The 18,451-nt window shown below is 47.5% G+C and overlaps 1 protein-coding gene across 1 annotated transcript in view; it reads left to right on the top strand.

Annotated features, from left to right (window-relative positions):
• LOC139201979 (neuronal acetylcholine receptor subunit alpha-7) overlaps positions 1-8,652 on the top strand; it is a 33,157-nt gene extending 24,505 nt beyond the window's left edge. Inside the window, exons 7-10 of the mRNA XM_070831433.1 lie at positions 3,467-3,661; positions 4,777-4,863; positions 5,333-5,442; positions 8,077-8,652. Of these exons, the coding sequence (XP_070687534.1) occupies positions 3,467-3,661; positions 4,777-4,863; positions 5,333-5,442; positions 8,077-8,652 (968 nt within the window). The remainder of the gene's footprint in view (positions 1-3,466; positions 3,662-4,776; positions 4,864-5,332; positions 5,443-8,076) is intronic.
• The last annotated feature ends 9,799 nt before the right edge of the window (positions 8,653-18,451 follow it).

Below are 18,451 nucleotides of genomic sequence, written 5' to 3'. Positions count from 1 at the left end.
ACTACTACAAGTATTTAGGAGCAATACAAAGGCTTAAACTGTGTCCTCCTCTGGTGCAGTGTGCTGAGCCCTCTGGGCCACCGTACCTCCCTGATATTAGAGCAGAGGGGAGTCGCCCAGGGTTACAGGCCTGTGGGGGTCGCTGCAGGACGGACTGGGGGGGTTACAGGCCTGTGGGGGTCGCTGCAGGACGGACTGGGGGGGTTACAGGCCTGTGGGGGCTGCTGTGGGACGGACTGGGGGGGTTACAGGCCTGTGGGGGTCGCTGCAGGACGGACTGAGGGGGTTACAGGCCTGTGGGGGCCGCTGCAGGACGGACTGGGGGGGTTACAGGCCTGTGGGGGCTGCTGTGGGACGGACTGGGGGGGTTACAGGCCTGTGGGGGTCGCTGCAGGACGGACTGGGGGGGTTACAGGCCTGTGGGGGCCGCTGTGGGACGCTATGGGAGCAGCATCGTCCTCCAGAGAGCCGAAGCTCTTCTGTTGGTATGAAACAGAAAGAGAAGATAAGAGCGACCCCCCCCCCCAGAGACGCTGCTCAGCCAATGGGCCGATCACAGGGAACTTAATTGAAAATCTCAGCAGCTTGTTCCCCCCCCCCCCCCCCGTCACCTATAGCACAGATTAAAGGCAATGTAGCGACGCAGGAGCTAATGAAAGGCAGCCAGGCACGCTGAGCCTTTATCTGCTGCCTCTCCACTCATCCATCAGTGAAACAAGCACACAGGGAACGTGAGCGCTGAGGGGGGGGGCTGACCGGGGCCAAAACCCCCCCCCCCAAGGACCAGCGGCACACAGCCAGGTCAGTCAAAGATCCTCCAGAACTGCAGATGTGTCACTACGGACACAACCAAACACACAGGAAGCAGAATAAAACACAGCAAACCAAAGAAAAAGAGAAGAAAGAACTAGAATAGTGTCTTCAGTATAAACACCAGTAGGATTCATTCATACTTTTATTTCATCACCATGTTTTTGATTATTTTATGAATCCATCACTGACACAAACAGACTTTTACTCCAGTGATAAGAGCTGAGCCCTGTGGAATGTTTGAACAGGAATAAATCATGTTTCTGAGCCATTTGACACCGAATGGCCTCGATCCTGCAGGTCGAGCAGCTCGTCTCTACAAACTATTTATCTGAACACCTGTCACACGGGGGCTTGGTTTGCCTGGAACAGGACTTTGATAGCAGACAACAGGAGCTCACATGACATCTTGTGCCTTTTATCTCCTGTAGGTTTTATTATTTCTGTTAACGAGAGTCGAGCAGCAGACCTTAACTCTCATGAAGAAAGCTGAACATCAGTCCGGTCCTCTGATCTCTGCACAGCCTCTAATCTGTTGGAGAATTTATTCCAAACGCTGCTGCTGGTTTATGAATCACTGAATTGTTTCAGATGAGTCTTTGATCTTCTGGTACGAGATCAACCCATCAAACCTCCTCGGCTCGGCCGGAGCTGATTGTAGCTACAAAACAGCAAAGTGATGGAGGGAAAAAGGCTGACTTTCTGTTTAACACCCTGTTTGTACACATCCTGGTGTCTGAGTGACTGGTAGGTAGTAAAAGTGTTGGAACTGGTCCAGTAGATCACTAGTAGATCACCTCAGCCAGCAGCCACCAAACGGGCTGCAACGTGATCCTTTGGGACAACTGCACCTGATCACAGTAGGTCCACTAAAAGAGCTTGTTTGATCCACTGACAGGCTCAGAGTGTTATTCTAAGTGTGTGACAGCATCATGGAAAGGATCCCTACAGAGAGAGACCTGGAAGATCCTTTTGGTTTAACCACAAACAGCACACACACCAGACTACATTCACTAAAACAGGGATTTTAGCTGACAGGACACAGGAGCTGCTGATCTGCTTCATCTGCCAATTTGTTCTTTTTTTTCTTATTGTGTGCCACACAGACATTGTGTTGGATCCAGACTGTCCCTTCAAAACACCAAATTCACACAGTGTTGCAAACAAAAGAACTGATCGAGGCAGTGGAACAGCAGCAAAAACAGTGGAAAATTATCAGTTTTGTCAGTGGAATCTGGTCGGTTTGAAGAAAGCATTTCCTAAACTCTGAGCTAACCTGTCTCGTTTTTGTTTGACCACAAACAGCTGTCTTCAAAACCACCAGACCGGACAGGAGCTGCTGCCTCCATCAGTTAGTTTGTGTTATTGTGTGACTGTTTTAAAGGGTCAGTTCAGATCCAACACAATGTGTGTGTGACACACAGTGACACAAACAAAGTCAGTGGTTGGGCAGCAGTTAGTGATGTGACGTTCGTGAACGAGTCGAGTCTTTGAACGGCTCTTTTAAGTGAACGATGAGAACCGATTCGCAGTTGCGAGCCGTTCTTATATGCAAATTGCCCGTGCTGCCTTCATGTGTCACCTGTGTGCCCCACGAGTCTGAGCTGTCCACGCTGCCTTCACCTGACCGACTAATGACATCGAGTCTGAGTCGTCCACAACACGCTCCATTCACGTAAACGCAGCTACAGGTGTGCAGCATCAGGGAGGAGATATTAGTGAGCGCTGCCCAACTGGACTGAAGAGATTTACGTTCAGGGAGCAGGAGATATTAACGACCGAAGAAAAGTTATTTGTTATTGTTTCCATTGTTCTGATGTGGATTCCAGTCGAGGAGCTGAGTTCCTGTTTGTAAAGTAGTTCAGGTGAACACACACCAGGTAGTTTAGAACAATTATACATTCACATTTGTATCATGTCCTCATTTCTATTCTAGGTTTATTTATTTTATTTATATATATATATATATACTTATTTATTATTTTCATATTTTTTCTGTATTGTTAAAATGTTCATGTGTGGAAAATTTCACACTAAAGTTATTCTGCATGGAAGTTATCTGCAGCCTGCGTAGTTTTATTGAGCCACAAAGTTTTTTAGGTGAAGGGAAAATTCAAATAGTGATCTCACTGTCAGAGCATGTTGGTACGGCACCATCTTATGGAACGATTCTACTGAAAACACAAGCCACATGAAATTATAATCAATATTTCAGAATAGATATGTAGAAGTTTGAATTATTCTGAACCAAATCTTATTTTACAGCTGCTGCCAGAGATTGTTTCCTTGATGAAAACAAGTTTCCCCTGGTTGACTTCTAATAAATAAAGAAGTAAATAGAACAACGAGTCAGTCGTTTGAACGGCTCCTCAGGATCCGGCTCCCTTCAAAGAGCCATAAATCCCATCTCTAGCAGCAGTACAGCCGACACTCCTGTGTTCACTAAGGTACAAATGAGCATTTCTGTCTATGGAGTCTGGTCCCTTTGTAGAGCGATATAACGGCTGTGTCTGGTTAAAGGATGTCATCGGTCTGTCTCTGTAGGGATCAGAGTTATCCTGTGTATCCTTATCATGTGAGTTCAGTGTTGATTTTATAAAAGACCAAGAAAGTTGTATTAAAAAGGGAGTAACGGTGAGAAAAATGTCATTTGCAGAGGTTCCCGGACGAAGGAACGAGCGTTTCTACGACTGCTGTAAGGAGCCGTACCCCGACGTGACCTTCACCGTGGTGATGAGGAGGAGGACGCTCTACTACGGACTCAACCTCCTCATTCCCTGCGTCCTCATCTCCACCCTGGCTCTCCTCGTCTTCCTGCTGCCCGCCGACTCCGGGGAGAAGATCTCTCTGGGTGAGGACCAGTTAGAAGCAGCTAAACACTACCTGAATGAGATCACAAACTTTAAAGTGCAGCTTGTGACCCTTCTGTCAGCTGCCGTGTGGTGTTTAAGACAGAATGACCGTTTAGACCCCTCCCCCAAAGAATCACCACCTTACTGTGGCGGGACCGTAGTTCTACACTTCTACGGGCTTTGATCATCTTAACTATGAACCCCGTTAAAGTCACCAGGATGCTCCCTTGGTCTGCACATTTAACCCAACCTGTCGTCTTGTCCTAAACCTAACTAACCTGCGCCTGTTTAACACCATTAAATGACTTGGAGTAAATAAGGCCTCAGCCTCTAGAGGCTGTAGTTCAGCTGAACTGACCCTTTAAAAGAGTTTGGGTGTGTCTGCAGGAGGTATTGACTGATGTCTCTGAGTCAATGCTCTTCGGCTGTAAAACATCCTGGATCAGGACGGTCGGGCTTCCAGCTGCTCCGAAGACTTTCACTGGAAATGTAATTTACTCTGTGGAAGAGCTTCAGCTCTCTGAGTGATGACGAGCTCACGGGAGAGTTTACACACCGAGCGGAGGACGATGTGAGAGCAGGTCACCAGATATTCTGTGTAATGAGTCAGTGATGTTCGAAGGAAACGACTGAAGAAGAAGCTGAAAACTAAACAAAGCAAATCAATCAACAGGTTTTATGATGCACTTAAAGATGATAATCAGCCTCCTGTGAGTGTGTGTGTGTGTGTGTGTGTGTGTGTTAATGACCTTTTGGTTGTTTTATTGATCAGCTCCTTTTATTAGGAAGCTTTAGGAGGCAGGGATGTGGCGTGTAAACCCGACCTTTGACCTCTGTGCCTCCTCCCAGACGGTGGTAATGGTGCCGATCACAGAATTAAAGCTGTTTGTGCTGAAGAGGACTAAGATTTAAGTGTTTGGTGTCATTTCATGTACAAACTGGTCTTTATGAGAGAAAACTGAAGTTAAAGTCAGATCACAAAGTGCTGAACACCTGTGGGACTGTACCTGTGTGCTGAAAGTACCAAAGGATGTTCCCTCCCCAGCCCCCGAACCGTTTAGATGTGAAAAGGTTTCCCTGAGGTTAATCAATAACCTGTGATGATCCCCTGCAGGCATCACGGTGCTGCTGTCTCTGACCGTCTTCATGCTGCTGGTGGCTGAGATCATGCCGGCCACGTCCGACTCGGTTCCTCTCATAGGTGAGTCGCTGTAATGGACGACGTCCCCACGGTCACTTACCGAAGAAATAACCACGAGGGTCTGACTAATACCTGGAACAGTCAGCACCGTCCCATTAGGCTCCTATGCAACGGAAACATTGTTCACTACTCCAGGAAATAGGACAGACCATAGAGATGTTTCTCACAGATCCCTTTTAGCCACAAAGCTAACGTTACGCTAGCCACAAAGCTAATGTCATGCTAGCCACAAAGCTAATGTCATGCTAGCAGGATTTATGGTTGACAATCAGTAAATATAATTTCACAGCCTGCAGCAGCTCACCAGCTACATCTGTCCTCAAATCAACGTGAGGATTTAAACGTTTCTGTTGATTGCTGATTGGAAGATGATCGTTTGTGCTTCAGTTTTTCAAGATGCCTCTCCTCCTCTTCCTCCTCCTCTTCCTCCTCCTCCTCCTCTTCCTCCTCCTCCTCCTCTGTGTTCCAGCTCAGTACTTTGCGACCACCATGGTGATCGTGGGTCTGTCGGTCATCGCCACCGTTCTGGTTCTTCAGTATCATCACCACGACCCCGACGGAGGACACATGCCACAATGGGTCAGTCAGTACTCTTCCTCCTCCTCCTCTTCCTCCTCCTCCTCCTCCTCCTCCTCTTCCTCGTTCTGTGTGGTTCCTTCTTCTGCTCGTTGGCTTTAATGAGCGTCTGGTCCTTAACGAACATCAGCTGATTAAATGTTAATGTTTTTATTTATTTCCAGAAACCTGCAGCTTAAAGAAAAGTGCTGCACACACACACACACACACACACACACACACACATACACTCTCTCTCTCACACACACACACACACACACACACACACACACACACTCACACACACACACACACACACACACACACTCACACACACTCACACACACACACACACACACATACACTCTCTCTCTCACACACACACACACACACACACACACACACACACACACACACACACACACACACACACACACACACACACTCCTGTGGGAATCTGAACAAGAGAAATTCCATTATGGTGGAATTTAGTTTGAAGGTCAGAGCTCTTACCTTGGCTCTGTGTGTGTGTGTGTGTGTGTGTGTGTGTGAATGTTCCTGTTGATGAAGAGGAGGGACGGCTGTAGGGATGAAGGTGAGGCTGAGAGGCTGAAAGGTCGAATCAGTCGGTGGAGAAAAAAAGTTTTGACCTAAAGAGGAAAAAGTGTCAGAAACTGATAAATATTAAATATTGACTCTTTGAGGTTTGTAGATCTTCGTGTTGGCAGTTTGTCCCCTGATGACCACCGTAGCATCAGGAGGAGCCAGCTGGTTAGTTAGCTGGTTAGTTAGCTGGTTAGCTAGCTGGTTAGTTAGCTGGTTAGCTAGCTGGTTAGTTAGCTGGTTAGTTAGCTGGTTAGTTAGCTGGTTAGCTAGCTGGATAGTTAGCTGGTTAGCTACCTTCATACTGCTCATTAATATCACAGAGGACAAACAGCCATAATAATCTTTGAATGGACTTCATGGGTGTTTCCTCAGAGGAGCATGACCGTATTCACCTGATGTGTTAAAGTGTTTTAGAAATAAAAGTCTTGAAGTCTTGAAGCTGGACAGAGAACCAGAGCAGTAATCAGCAGCCTCAGCTAAATGTTCTCAAGAGAGGAACTTCACTTGGCGCTCAGACGGCGGCAGGAAGGTGTCGTGGTGACGAACGGTCGAACGCCGACGAGGCTGACGGCTGAATATTTAACGAGCCGAGTGGGAAGTGAAATACTGTGGGAGAAGATTTCCTCTGAGAGCTGAGCAGCACCACACCTTTATCCACGCTCTATTTATATCTGCCCAGCACACACACACACACACACTGTACACTGTACACACACACTGTACACTGTACACACACACACACTGTACACTACACACACACACACACACACTGTACACTACACACACACACACTGTACACTACACACACACACACACACACACTGTACACTACACACACACACACACACACACACACTGTACACTACACACACACACACACTGTACACTACACACACACACACACACACTGTACACTACACACACACACACTGTACACTACACACACACACACACTGTACACTACACACACACACTGTACACTACACACACACACACACACACACTGTACACTACACACACACACTGTACACTACACACACACACACACACACACTGTACACTACACACACACACTGTACACTACACACACACACACACACACACACTATACACTACACACACACACACACACTATACACTACACACACACACACACACTGTACACTACACACACACACACACACACACACACTGTACACTACACACACACACACACACACTATACACTACACACACACACACACACTGTACACTACACACACACACACACACACACTATACACTACACACACACACACACTGTACACTACACACACACACACACACTGTACACTACACACACACACACACTATACACTACACACACACACACTGTACACTACACACACACACACACACACACACACACTGTACACTACACACACACACACTCACACACACACACACATTATACACAACATACATTATCAAAAACATAGTTTACAAAAATGTCCCCACAAGTGTGACTCCAGATTTTTTGGGCCTATAAGTAAAGAATACACTCTCACACACACACACACACACACTCTCACACACACACACACACACACACACTCTCACACACACACACACACACACACACACACACACACTCTCACACACACACTCTCACACACACACACACACACACACACACACACACACACACACACACACACACACCCTCTCATGTTTCGGCATATTTCTTCTGCATAAACACGTTTCTGCATAAATGAATTTTAATCAACTTGTTTTCATGTGAATATTTTTGGCTTTTAGTCAAAGTCAGATAAACTCTCTCTTCTTCTTCTTCTTCTTCTTCTCTTTTTTCATTACTTTTTCTTCTTATCCTTTGACTTCTTCTTTCCTTCCTCCTACTCCTTCTTCTTCTTCTCATTCTTTTCTCCTCCCTCTCCCCTGTCTTTCCATTCTTCTTCTTTGTCTTCTTCTTCTCCTGCTTTATCTTTTGCTCCTTCTTCTTCTTCCCCTTCTTTAATCTCTTCATCTCTTCCTGTTTCTCCTCCTCTTCCTCAGACTCGGGTGGTTTTGTTGAACTGGTGCGCCTGGTTCCTGCGGATGCGTCGTCCCGGTGAGGCTAAGGTTCGCCTGGCGTGCCACAACGCCGCCAAGCGTCGCCGCGGCAGCCTGTCCAGCCTGGAGCTGAGCGTCAGCCAGGGCTCGCTGCGACACCACCCTCAGGTAACCAACGGCAACCTGCTGTACGTGGGCTTCAGGGGCGTGGAGGGGCTGCACTACGCCGCGCCCGCTGAGCCGGAGCTCCTCTGTTCACGGCTGGTGGGAGGCGGCGTGGGCGGGGACGAGGACGCGCTGAGAGCGGCGGGCGGGGCCGGAGGAAGGGGAGGAGCGGTGGGAGGCCCCGCCCTAGAGGCGGAGCTGAACCAGATCCTGGAGGAGGTCAGGTACATCGCCGGGCGCTTCCGCAGCCAGGACGAGGAGGAGACCGTGTGCAGCGAGTGGAAGTTCGCCGCGGCGGTGATCGACCGCTTGTGTCTGGTGGCGTTCTCGCTCTTCACCATCCTGTGCACCATCGGCATCCTCATGTCGGCGCCCAACTTTGTGGAGGCCATTTCCAAAGACTTCTTCAGCTGAGGAGGAGGAGGAGGAGGAGGAGGAGGGCTGAACCCTAGACCTCCTGTTCTAGTGAACCCCGTGTACAGACCCCAACCAGAGTGGTCGTCCGTCCGTCAGTCAGTCCTGTCTCACTTCCTGTCTCACTTCTTGTCTGTGGCTCTCCTACTGAAGACGATTATATTTTCTGTAAGACTTCAGACTCACAGCAGCAGGAAGTGACTCCGTACGCTCCAAATGTCCCTCAGCCGTTAGCCGTTAGCTGTTAGCTGTTAGCATCTTAGCTTGATTCAGACTTGTTGGTGTTTTCTTGAGCAACAGATCCACTCAGAGCAGTGAAGACAGACTTGATCCCACACGAGGAGCACTTTGGAGGAAATTAGTGTAGTTTAACAGAAACACAAACAGAACTGTTGGAACAATAATCTGTGGATTTAAAAGGAGCTCCACTGATGAATTGTCGTTCTTGGACTTTAGTGTGTGTGCAGACTGAAACGATTCAATAAGATAAAGCTCCTACAGGTACCGTCTGTAACAGTCACAAAGTCCTTCTTCCTGAAGGACTGAATCAGCTCCAGTGACTGAACGTGACCTTTATTTTATTTGGACCGTTTGCTCCATGATGCTAACTAGCTCGCCATTTGTAAACTACTAAGCTAACGTTACGAAGGAACCAACGCCAGAATCATGCCACGAAGCTAAGTTGCAGCTAGCTGGGTAGCCTTAGCTTAGCTTAGCTTACAGTTCCTTAGTTATCGCTCTTCGTATCTTTAGATCGTTTATTGTTGGGTAAAATCAGAAACGCTTGTCATAAAACATAAGTTAGCGTGTGAAATCATATATCCACTCAGTAGTATCCTGCTACCAATAATGTTAGCGAGCAGCTAAACGAAAGGTGACATGATGTTTGGCTTCTCCACATCAAACTTTATTTTGTTCTTATGTGGACTTTGTGTTGTGTTGGCGTTACTAAGCCAACGTTAGCCAACGTTAGCTAAGGTTAGCTAGGTTAGCTAAGGTTAGCTAAGGTTAGCTAGGTTAGCTAAGGTTAGCTAAGGTTAGCTAAGGTTAGCTAAGGTTAGCTAAGGTTAGCTAGTGTCGCTCACTCACATCCTTTGAATTTTCCCAGAAAACCGTCCAGAATCCTTTTTACCTAAATCAGTCCACAGATCTGTTTTCTCCCCTGGATTCTCCCTTTAAAGGAGAATATCAGCATATGTAACAACAACCTAAACTCAAAGGAGCACACGCTAGTTTCTGGAGCTTTCAGCAGCATCTTGTGGTATTCACACAGTGACTGGACCCGATGAGAGGAGGGGTCCTCTCCTCTGACGGCTTCAGTCATCGTCCATCTGTAAAATGTCGTTGGATGTCTGATCCCAAGAGACAGAAATAAGAGACACTTACATCCCAGTTAATAATAATTATCTCCCCAGTGATTCATTCCTGGAAGAAATATAGAAACTAACCTTCCTGGGTGTTTGAAGAAAAGACGCTCTGTAGCAAACGAAGCAAGTGTATCATGTTTGATCCAAAGAACAAATCATTTCAAATAAAAATCACCAAACAAAATGTAAAAGCTCTTACGGCTTAAAAGATGTGAATTATTTTATGTTTGAATTAAAGATGGAAACCCGCGGCTCACGGCTCCAGTGAAAGAAAATGAAAACAGCTGATATGTCACTGGCTTCAAAGCCACCAGACTCCATAGAGAAAAACGTTAATTTTGGCTCTCGTAGCACAGCAGTTAATCTGATTTTACTGTTTTAAAGGGTCACAGCAGATCCAAATGAAACCTTTAAAACATCAAACATTTATACAGTCAATGAAGTGATGAAGGCAGCAGTAGACCTGCAACTCCTGTGTTCTGTCAGTCTCCTCAAAGATGCCAGATTCCATTCACAAAACAGTCATTTTAACTCACAGAACACAGGAGCTGCTTGTCTACTGCTGCCTCCATCAGTTAGTGAGTTTGTGTTATTTTGTGTCACACAAATGTTGTTCTGGATCCAAACCATCCCTTTAAAACACCAAAGTCACAATAACACAAACACACTAACTGATAGAGGCAGCAGCTCTGCACGGTAAAATCCCTGTTTTAGTGAATGTAGTCTGGTGTGTGTGCTGTTTGTGGTTAAACCAAAAGGATCTTCCAGGTCTCTCTCTGTAGGGATCCTTTCCATGATGCTGTCACACACTTAGAATAACACTCTGAGCCTGTCAGTGGATCAAACAAGCTCTTTTAGTGGACCTACTGTGATCAGGTGCAGTTGTCCCAAAGGATCACGTTGCAGCCATTGCAGCCCGTTTGGTGGCTGCTGGCTGAGGTGATCTACTGGACCAGTTCCAACACTTTTACCACCTACCAGTCACTCAGACACCCTTTAGTTAATTTTCTTGCTTATGTGCTCATGAGCTGTTGTTTTTCACCCTTCGCCTGTTCCCCGGCAGTGACCCACGCTAACAGCTGCTTACGAGCTCTTCATCGTGCTCACAGATCATCTCAGCTGGCAGCTCTGAGCACTGAAGTGGCAGAAATATTCATCAGTGAAACAAAACGAAGACGAGGTTTATTCATGTCCACATGACCTGGTCCCGCTGCTCACAGCCTGAACTCAGTTTGACTCTCATCACCCCCCAGTTAGAAAGAAAACACTGTGAATGCTCCATTTAGTTGGACAATATGCAAATGAGCAGAAATGTATTCGTGCCACAGAAGCTGTTCTTAAAAAAGTGTTTGAAGGAGGTTTTCCGTCCAGATATCTCAGCTCTGAGCTCCTGCTGACAGAATACAGACGGATTAGTTTAAACATCAGTTTAAGACTGTAATGAACTCCTCTGGTTGGAGGATGAAATGAACCGTTAGTGCTCGTCCTCGCTGGCAGCTGTGACCAGGTTGTGATTTCAGGGGTGAAACCAGAGTGATTCTGGTTCATTAGCTCGTGATGTGTTCAGGTGCAGCAGGCAGTCAGCCTGTTAACACGCTCACTGCGCTGTCTGGAAATAAATGTCCTCTCTCACACGCCAGGCTCTGATGTGGACCCCTTTATGAAACTGCTCCTCTCAGATGTCAGGTGACGCCGACGGTTACCGTGGAGTCACTACGTCAGCAGGAGCCGGTGGCGTCCTGGGACAGGTCCTGTCGGGCCTCCGCCACCGATGTATCCTGTGATACTGAAGGCAAAGATGGCGCCTATTCTGTCCAAGGAGAATCACTCGCCTGCTGCATACGCCAAAACAACAGTTTGTGGGTTTTGCGGCCTGCTGAACGCGTGCAGTAGTGTTTGTCCCATCATGCCCCTGGCTCAGCCACGCTTTTGATTGGCTCGCACTACAGCGGTGATGTCATTCAGAGAAAACCATGTTTACATCCAGTGACCACTGGAAGACCAAACCTAACCAACCTGGGTTAAACCTGGGTTAAACCTGGGTTAAACCTGGGTTAGGTTTAGGAAAGGACGATGGTTTGAGTTGAAATAATGAGTCAAAAACAAAAATAAAAGGAGGAACACTAAACACTAAATGTCTTCGTTCCAACTTAGAAATATACAATATGAGATCAGCATCTTTTGTTAGTCAGACAGACAGACAGACAGACAGACAGACAGACAGACAGGCAGGCAGACAGACAGACAGACAGACAGACAGACAGGCAGACAGACAGACAGGCAGACAGACAGACAGACAGACAGACAGACAGACAGGCAGTAAAATGTGTCTCAGCTGATTGGCTGAGTGTGTCTGTCTGTCTGTCTGCCTGTCTGTCTGCCTGTCTGTCTGTGTGAGTGGAGCCATTCTCCAGATTGTTCTCTGGGGAAACTCGTTTCCGTTCCTCTTTTGTTGGCCGTCGTTTCTAATTTGGCAGAACGAGTCGTGTTGTTATTCAGCCGACTCTCCGCCAGCAGCTCCTCCAGAAAGAAAGAAAAAAGTCCTGTCCACTGGTTTTAAAGGATCACAGAGGCTGTGCTGCAGACGGCCGCGATGCAACACATCTGTCAGGTTTCACCAGCTGCTCGCTGCAGAGCCGCGTCCTGCTCACAGCCAAGAAAAACCCTTTAAATAAAAGGCTTCATTCAAACCCCCCAGTATGAAACGTCCAGAGGGAACCATAAAGAGCGTTAACCCCCCCAGAAGTTTTTTATGCTCTATTGTTTCCCGACATGGAATCAAAAGTGATCTGTGATGATACGGATCAACAGATAAATATCCTTTAAATGTCAACGTGAAAACAAGAGGAAACATTCAGCAGACAGTGATTAAACACTCAGGTCGGTCCTGATGAGGCTCTTCATCACTCCCCTGTTTCTACCCATGATCCTCTCTGTCCTATCCTGGTGTCTGAGTGACTGGTAGGTAGTAAAAGTGTTGGAACTGGTCCAGTAGATCACCTCAGAGTGTTATTCTGAGTGTGTGACAGCATCATGGAAAGGATCCCTACAGAGAGAGACCTGGAAGATCCTTTTGGTTTAACCACAAACAGCACACACACCAGACTACATTCACTAAAACAGGGATTTTAGAGCTGCTGCTCCATCAGTCAGTGTTACTGAGTGTTAGTAAAGGTGAAACAGGCCACATCGATGTGTCCTTCACATTTCCACACTGTTTTCATCTCTACCAAAGAAACAGAACAGGTCTCCTGTGATGTTCTGAATGGAGACAGTGATCCAGGTGAGTTGTTTCAGACCTGCTCTCTTCGCTCTGACGCCTGTTGTTCTGACGGTTCAGGTCTCATGAAGCTCCTGCAGGACCGACGTCTCCAACGACGGACTGCTGCTGCACTCTAGTGAGGAGCCGAGGCAGCGCAGGCACGCTGATGCTGATGTTCACGGACTGAGCCTTTAAGGAAATGATGAAGAACGTGGACTGCTGCCTTCAGGTGCAGTGGGAAAATAGACAATCATTTAGAGGAAGTGTTCCTTTTTTTAAACTGAATGAAGGTTGAGGAAATTCTTTTTTTTTTTGTAAGTCAGCAGTTCGGAAACATTTATACCAAACTAGTTATTTTACATTTTTATAACCAGATTTAACGACTTTTTAACTGAATACAGTCAAAAACTTTTAATGCAGCAGTAAAAACATCATAAAAACATAATTAATACGGTGACGTGTCAATAAAACCTCATGAACAAAGTATTGAAAGAACCTTCGGTGGTTCGGCTGCAGTGACAAACAGTTCAGACAGTTCAGTCCTGACAGGATCACACCTGCTGTGTCACATGGACAGGTGTGGTTCAGTCCTGACAGGATCACACCTGCTGTGTCACATCAGAACAGGTGTGGTTCAGTCCTGACAGGATCACACCTGCTGTGTCACATCAGAACAGGTGTGTCGGGTTTCACCTGCTCTCAGCTGCTCTCAGCCGTCCTGCTGTGTCTCTGAGTCTCTGTGGACATCAGGATGGGCAGCGGGGCCTCTGCTAGTGAGGGATCCCGACCGGAGAGGCTGGAAACTGGGGAGGCTGATCCAGAACCGGTCCGACCCTCTGATCCAGGACCAGTCAGACCCTCTGATCCAGAACCGGTCCGACCCTCTGATCCAGGACCAGTCAGACCCTCTGATCCAGAACCGGTTCGACCCTCTGATCCAGGACCGGTCCGACCCTCTGATCCAGGACCAGTCAGACCCTCTGATCCAGAACCGGTTCGACCCTCTGATCCAGGACCGGTCCGACCCTCTGATCCAGGACCAGGCCGACCCTCCACACCAGCTGGGCAGAGCTTCGACACCCTGCAGGTGAACTCCTTTATTATATATTAAAGACATTAAAGTGATGAAGATCAATAAGATCAAACAGATTTATTTATTTGTTACATTATTATTATTATTGGTGTTGTTGTTGTTTTATTGCTTAATTATTATTTTGCTACAATTATTAATTATTTTTATTATTATTTATTGTAATCAGTCACAACAGTTCATACCAAATGTTATCTGAAGACATTTTCAGCTCCACCAACAAAAACACTTTTAGTAAAATTATTATTATTTAGAAAAAGACCAATGTGAGTCCAACTTCCTCCTCCTCATCATCATCATCTTCCTCCTCCTCATCATCATCTTCCTCCTCCTCCTCCTCCTCCTCCTCTCACATGCTGTTTCTGGTGTTTTCAGGACGCTGTGAAGCTTCAGAGTCACACCGTGGACATCCAGTCAGTAAAGAGCGAAGAGAGCAACACTCAGACAAAGGAGAGGGAGGAAGAGGAGGAAGAGGAGGAGGAGGAGGAAGAGGAGGAGGAGGAAGATCCAACACAAACTGTCCTGAGTCCAGCTCCAGTTACTGTAAGCAGCTCAAACATCAATAATGTACGATCACATGATCGTGTTCCATCTGTCACGTCTGCCTTCAGCATCACAAACACCAGAATGAAACGTGTCTGGGCCCATTCCAACATGAAGAACGTGTTCAAACATGGAGCTCAGACTGAACTTCATTCTTCTCAGCTCTTCTGCTTCCTCCTTCTGAACCAGACGTGTGTTTGTGGAGTCAATTTATTAAATAAAGTCAAATCAGAACAGAAATATAATGTCAACAGTGAATCCTGATGAATATGTTAAACACAGTGTGAGAAACACGGAGCGCAAACACCAAGATCTACTTTACTTTATTTACACACCAGACTCCATTCACAAAAAGAGGAATTCTACTTCATAGAACTCAGGAGTTTGTGTGACTTTGTTTGGTGTTTTAAAGGTTTTGTTTGGGTCTGAACAAACCTTCTGAAACACCAAAGTCACACAACAACACAAACACACTGACTGATGGAGGCAGCAGCAGACCAGCAGCGGAGCAGCAGCTCCTGTGTCCTGAGAGCTAAAATCCCTGATTTAGTGAATGTAGTCTGGTGTGTGTGCAGAGAGCGTTTGGTGGCTGCTGGCTGAGGTGATCTACTGGACCAGTCCCAACACTTTTACTACCTACCAGTCATTCAGACACCAGGATGTGGACAGAGAGGATCATGGGTAGAAACACCTCTAAGTTCTCCTTAAAGAAAGATTTAACCTGTAAACTGTGTTGTCAGGAGACGGTGGCAGAAGGTGAAGAAGTGTCTCTGGACTTTGAGAGTTTCCTCCACAACAACGGGACGCTCTACAGCTGCTTCAACCACCACGGAAACAGAGTTTATGTGGACGAGTCACAAGTAAGAACTATTTGTCCAAAGTCATATTGTCACATCTGGTGTTTCTACAAAGACTCTTTCTGACACTGGAGGACTGAATGATTTGGTTCTGTCTGAACCAGAAGCTGCAGCCGTTCCCAAAGGACTGGTACAGCCAGGGACGCTTCATCGCCACCAACAACCAGGTCTGTTCTCTAGCAGAAATACGTGTCACTACAAATTCAGCTGCAGTGCGCTGAAGTGTGGAGGCCCTGATCAGCGTCTTGTCCCTCAGAGCTCCGGTCAGGTGCAGGCGGCGGCGGCCAGCAGCCAGCCGGCGGTCAGGGAGGACGATCGCACCGGCAGCATCTACATCCAAGGCAAAGGGACCGTCATGACCTACATGTTTGAGGTGAGGCGGGCCGCAGACCTGCTGGTTCTCTGACCCCCCCTCCTGCTCTCTGACCGTGTCCTGCTGTTTTCCAGGAGAGGCTCAACACCTGCAGGTTCTGGGACCCTCAGTCGGGGGTCTGGCTGCTGCTGCCGCTGCAGTGGGAGGTCAACGTGGAGTTCGTCAAAGCTCGAGTCCAAAGAGTGATGGTGAGCAGGAGACTCACTGCTTCTGCTGGGGAGATTTAAGTTAAGCTTACTTGTCTGATAGAAAGCTGTCACTGTGCCCTCAAAAGGTCACTCTAGTGTCTAAGTGACTGACAGCATCATGGAAAGGATCCCTACAGAGAGAGACCTGGAAGATCCTTTTGGTTTAACCACAAACAGCCGTTATATCGCTCTCTGCACACACACCAGACTACATTGAAAAAAGATGCAATTTTAACTTGCAGAACACGGGAGATGCTGCTCTGCTGCTGCCTCCATCAGTTAGTTTGTTTGTGTTATTTTGTGTCACACAAATATTATTTTGGATCCAAATTCACCCTTTAAATCACTAAAGTCACACAATAACACAAACTAACTAACTGATAGAGGCAGCAGTTATGCAAGGTAAAATCCCTGTTTTTGTGAATGGAGTCTGGTTTGTCTGCAGAGGGTGATAAAACTGCTGCTTGTGGATCTTACAGGTCTTTTTTTGTAGAGCTGCTGGCTGAGGTGATCTACTGGACCAATTCCAACACTTTTACTACCTACCAGTGTGTGTGTGTGTGTGTGTGTGTGTGTGTGCTCCAGTCCACCCTGCCAGGCCTGGTGGACCAGAAGGAGATCACTGCAGCACTCAGACAGTGTAACTACGACCCAGAGGAGGTCATCTCCGTCTACCTCACCATGTTTGGAGAAATTCTCCTGCAGGCGTCTGCCGGAGCAGATCACAGCTACGCCGACCTCAACTCCTTCAGGTGTGCAGCACAAATAGTCTGAAGCCGTTATCTGATCCTGACCCCACAGAAACTTCACCTACAACAACAAGTGCTTCAGATGTGTTTGGTGTAAGGTGACGGGGCGAACGCCTGCAGGGAGACGAGGGATTTAAGGGGGAACGGGTGTTTGTTTTCAGGACAGAGGACATTGTTCGGATTATTGTTACTGAATAATGAGCTGTCAGAACAACCCCCCCCCACCAGGGTCTCAAGGCTTTGAGGCCAAACCGTGTGATTACAACAATGGCGTCCGTCATGTGACGTCGTTGGACCCAAAAATACTTTTTTCCACAGACTCTTATTGTGAAAGAGATGTCTGGAAATCAGAGGAGACATTTTATTGTGAAATGACCCGTTTCACCATCAGTTTGATCCATTCAGTCTGAAAACAGTTGGAAAGTTTAGAAGAGTTGTACGATTTAATCATTTTATCCATATTTAATTTTGCACAGAGCTAACAGGAAGTTAGCACAAGGCTAACAGGAAGTTAGCTGATTCTGAAAGTCGACCTGAGAGAGGAAAGTTCTTAATCCTACAAATGACATCTTAAACATCACCCTGGTGTCTAAACAGCTGGTGTGACAACATGATGGAAAGGATCCCTACAGAGATATAGATATTCTCTAAAACCCCTGTTTTAGTGAATGTAGTCTGGTGTGTGTGCTGTTTGTGGTTAAACCAGAAGGATCTTCCAGGTCTCTCTCTGTAGGGATCCTTTCTCTGCAGGGATCCTTTCCCTGATGCTGTCTCACACTAATGTAAACCCTAACCCTGCACCCTTGTCCCTTTGCCTCACATCAACACGTGGCTTCGCCCCAGCAGAGCCCTCCTGGAGCGGGACAGGGTCATCGAGGATCTGAGGCACAAACTCCAGACCAAAGAGAAGGAGGTGGACGGTCTGTTCCAGAGAAACAGCTACCTGGCGAGGGAGGTCCGCTACCTCAGTGAGGTCATCCAGCACCTGAACCAGAAGTTGGCCGAGCTCGAGGCCGACCGGCAGGAGGCACGAGAGAAGATCCGCTCCCTCCTGAACCGCCGGGTTCCCGCCGTCCCACCTGTCAAACCGGCCCCGAAGCCCGCCGCGGAACCCGAGCAGCTCCGCCAGGTGAGCCGTCTGACCCGCGAGCTCAACGTGTCCAACAAGCAGCTTCGGTCCACGGTGGGCCAGGCGCTGACCGACATGAAGAACCAGCTGGAGCAGCTGAAGGGCGCCGCGGGGAGGCTGGACCGGGTGGAGCGGGAGGCGGCCGGGGAGGCGGAGGAGCTGCGGTCGCTGTACAGGAAGGAGGCGGTGGAGAGGAAGAACCTGTACAACAAGCTGCTGGAGCTGCAGGGGAACATCCGGG

Source organism: Pempheris klunzingeri, chromosome 5 (assembly GCF_042242105.1).
Source record: "Pempheris klunzingeri isolate RE-2024b chromosome 5, fPemKlu1.hap1, whole genome shotgun sequence".
NCBI lineage: Eukaryota > Metazoa > Chordata > Actinopteri > Acropomatiformes > Pempheridae > Pempheris > Pempheris klunzingeri.
This window is presented reverse-complemented; position numbering and strand designations above follow the sequence as displayed.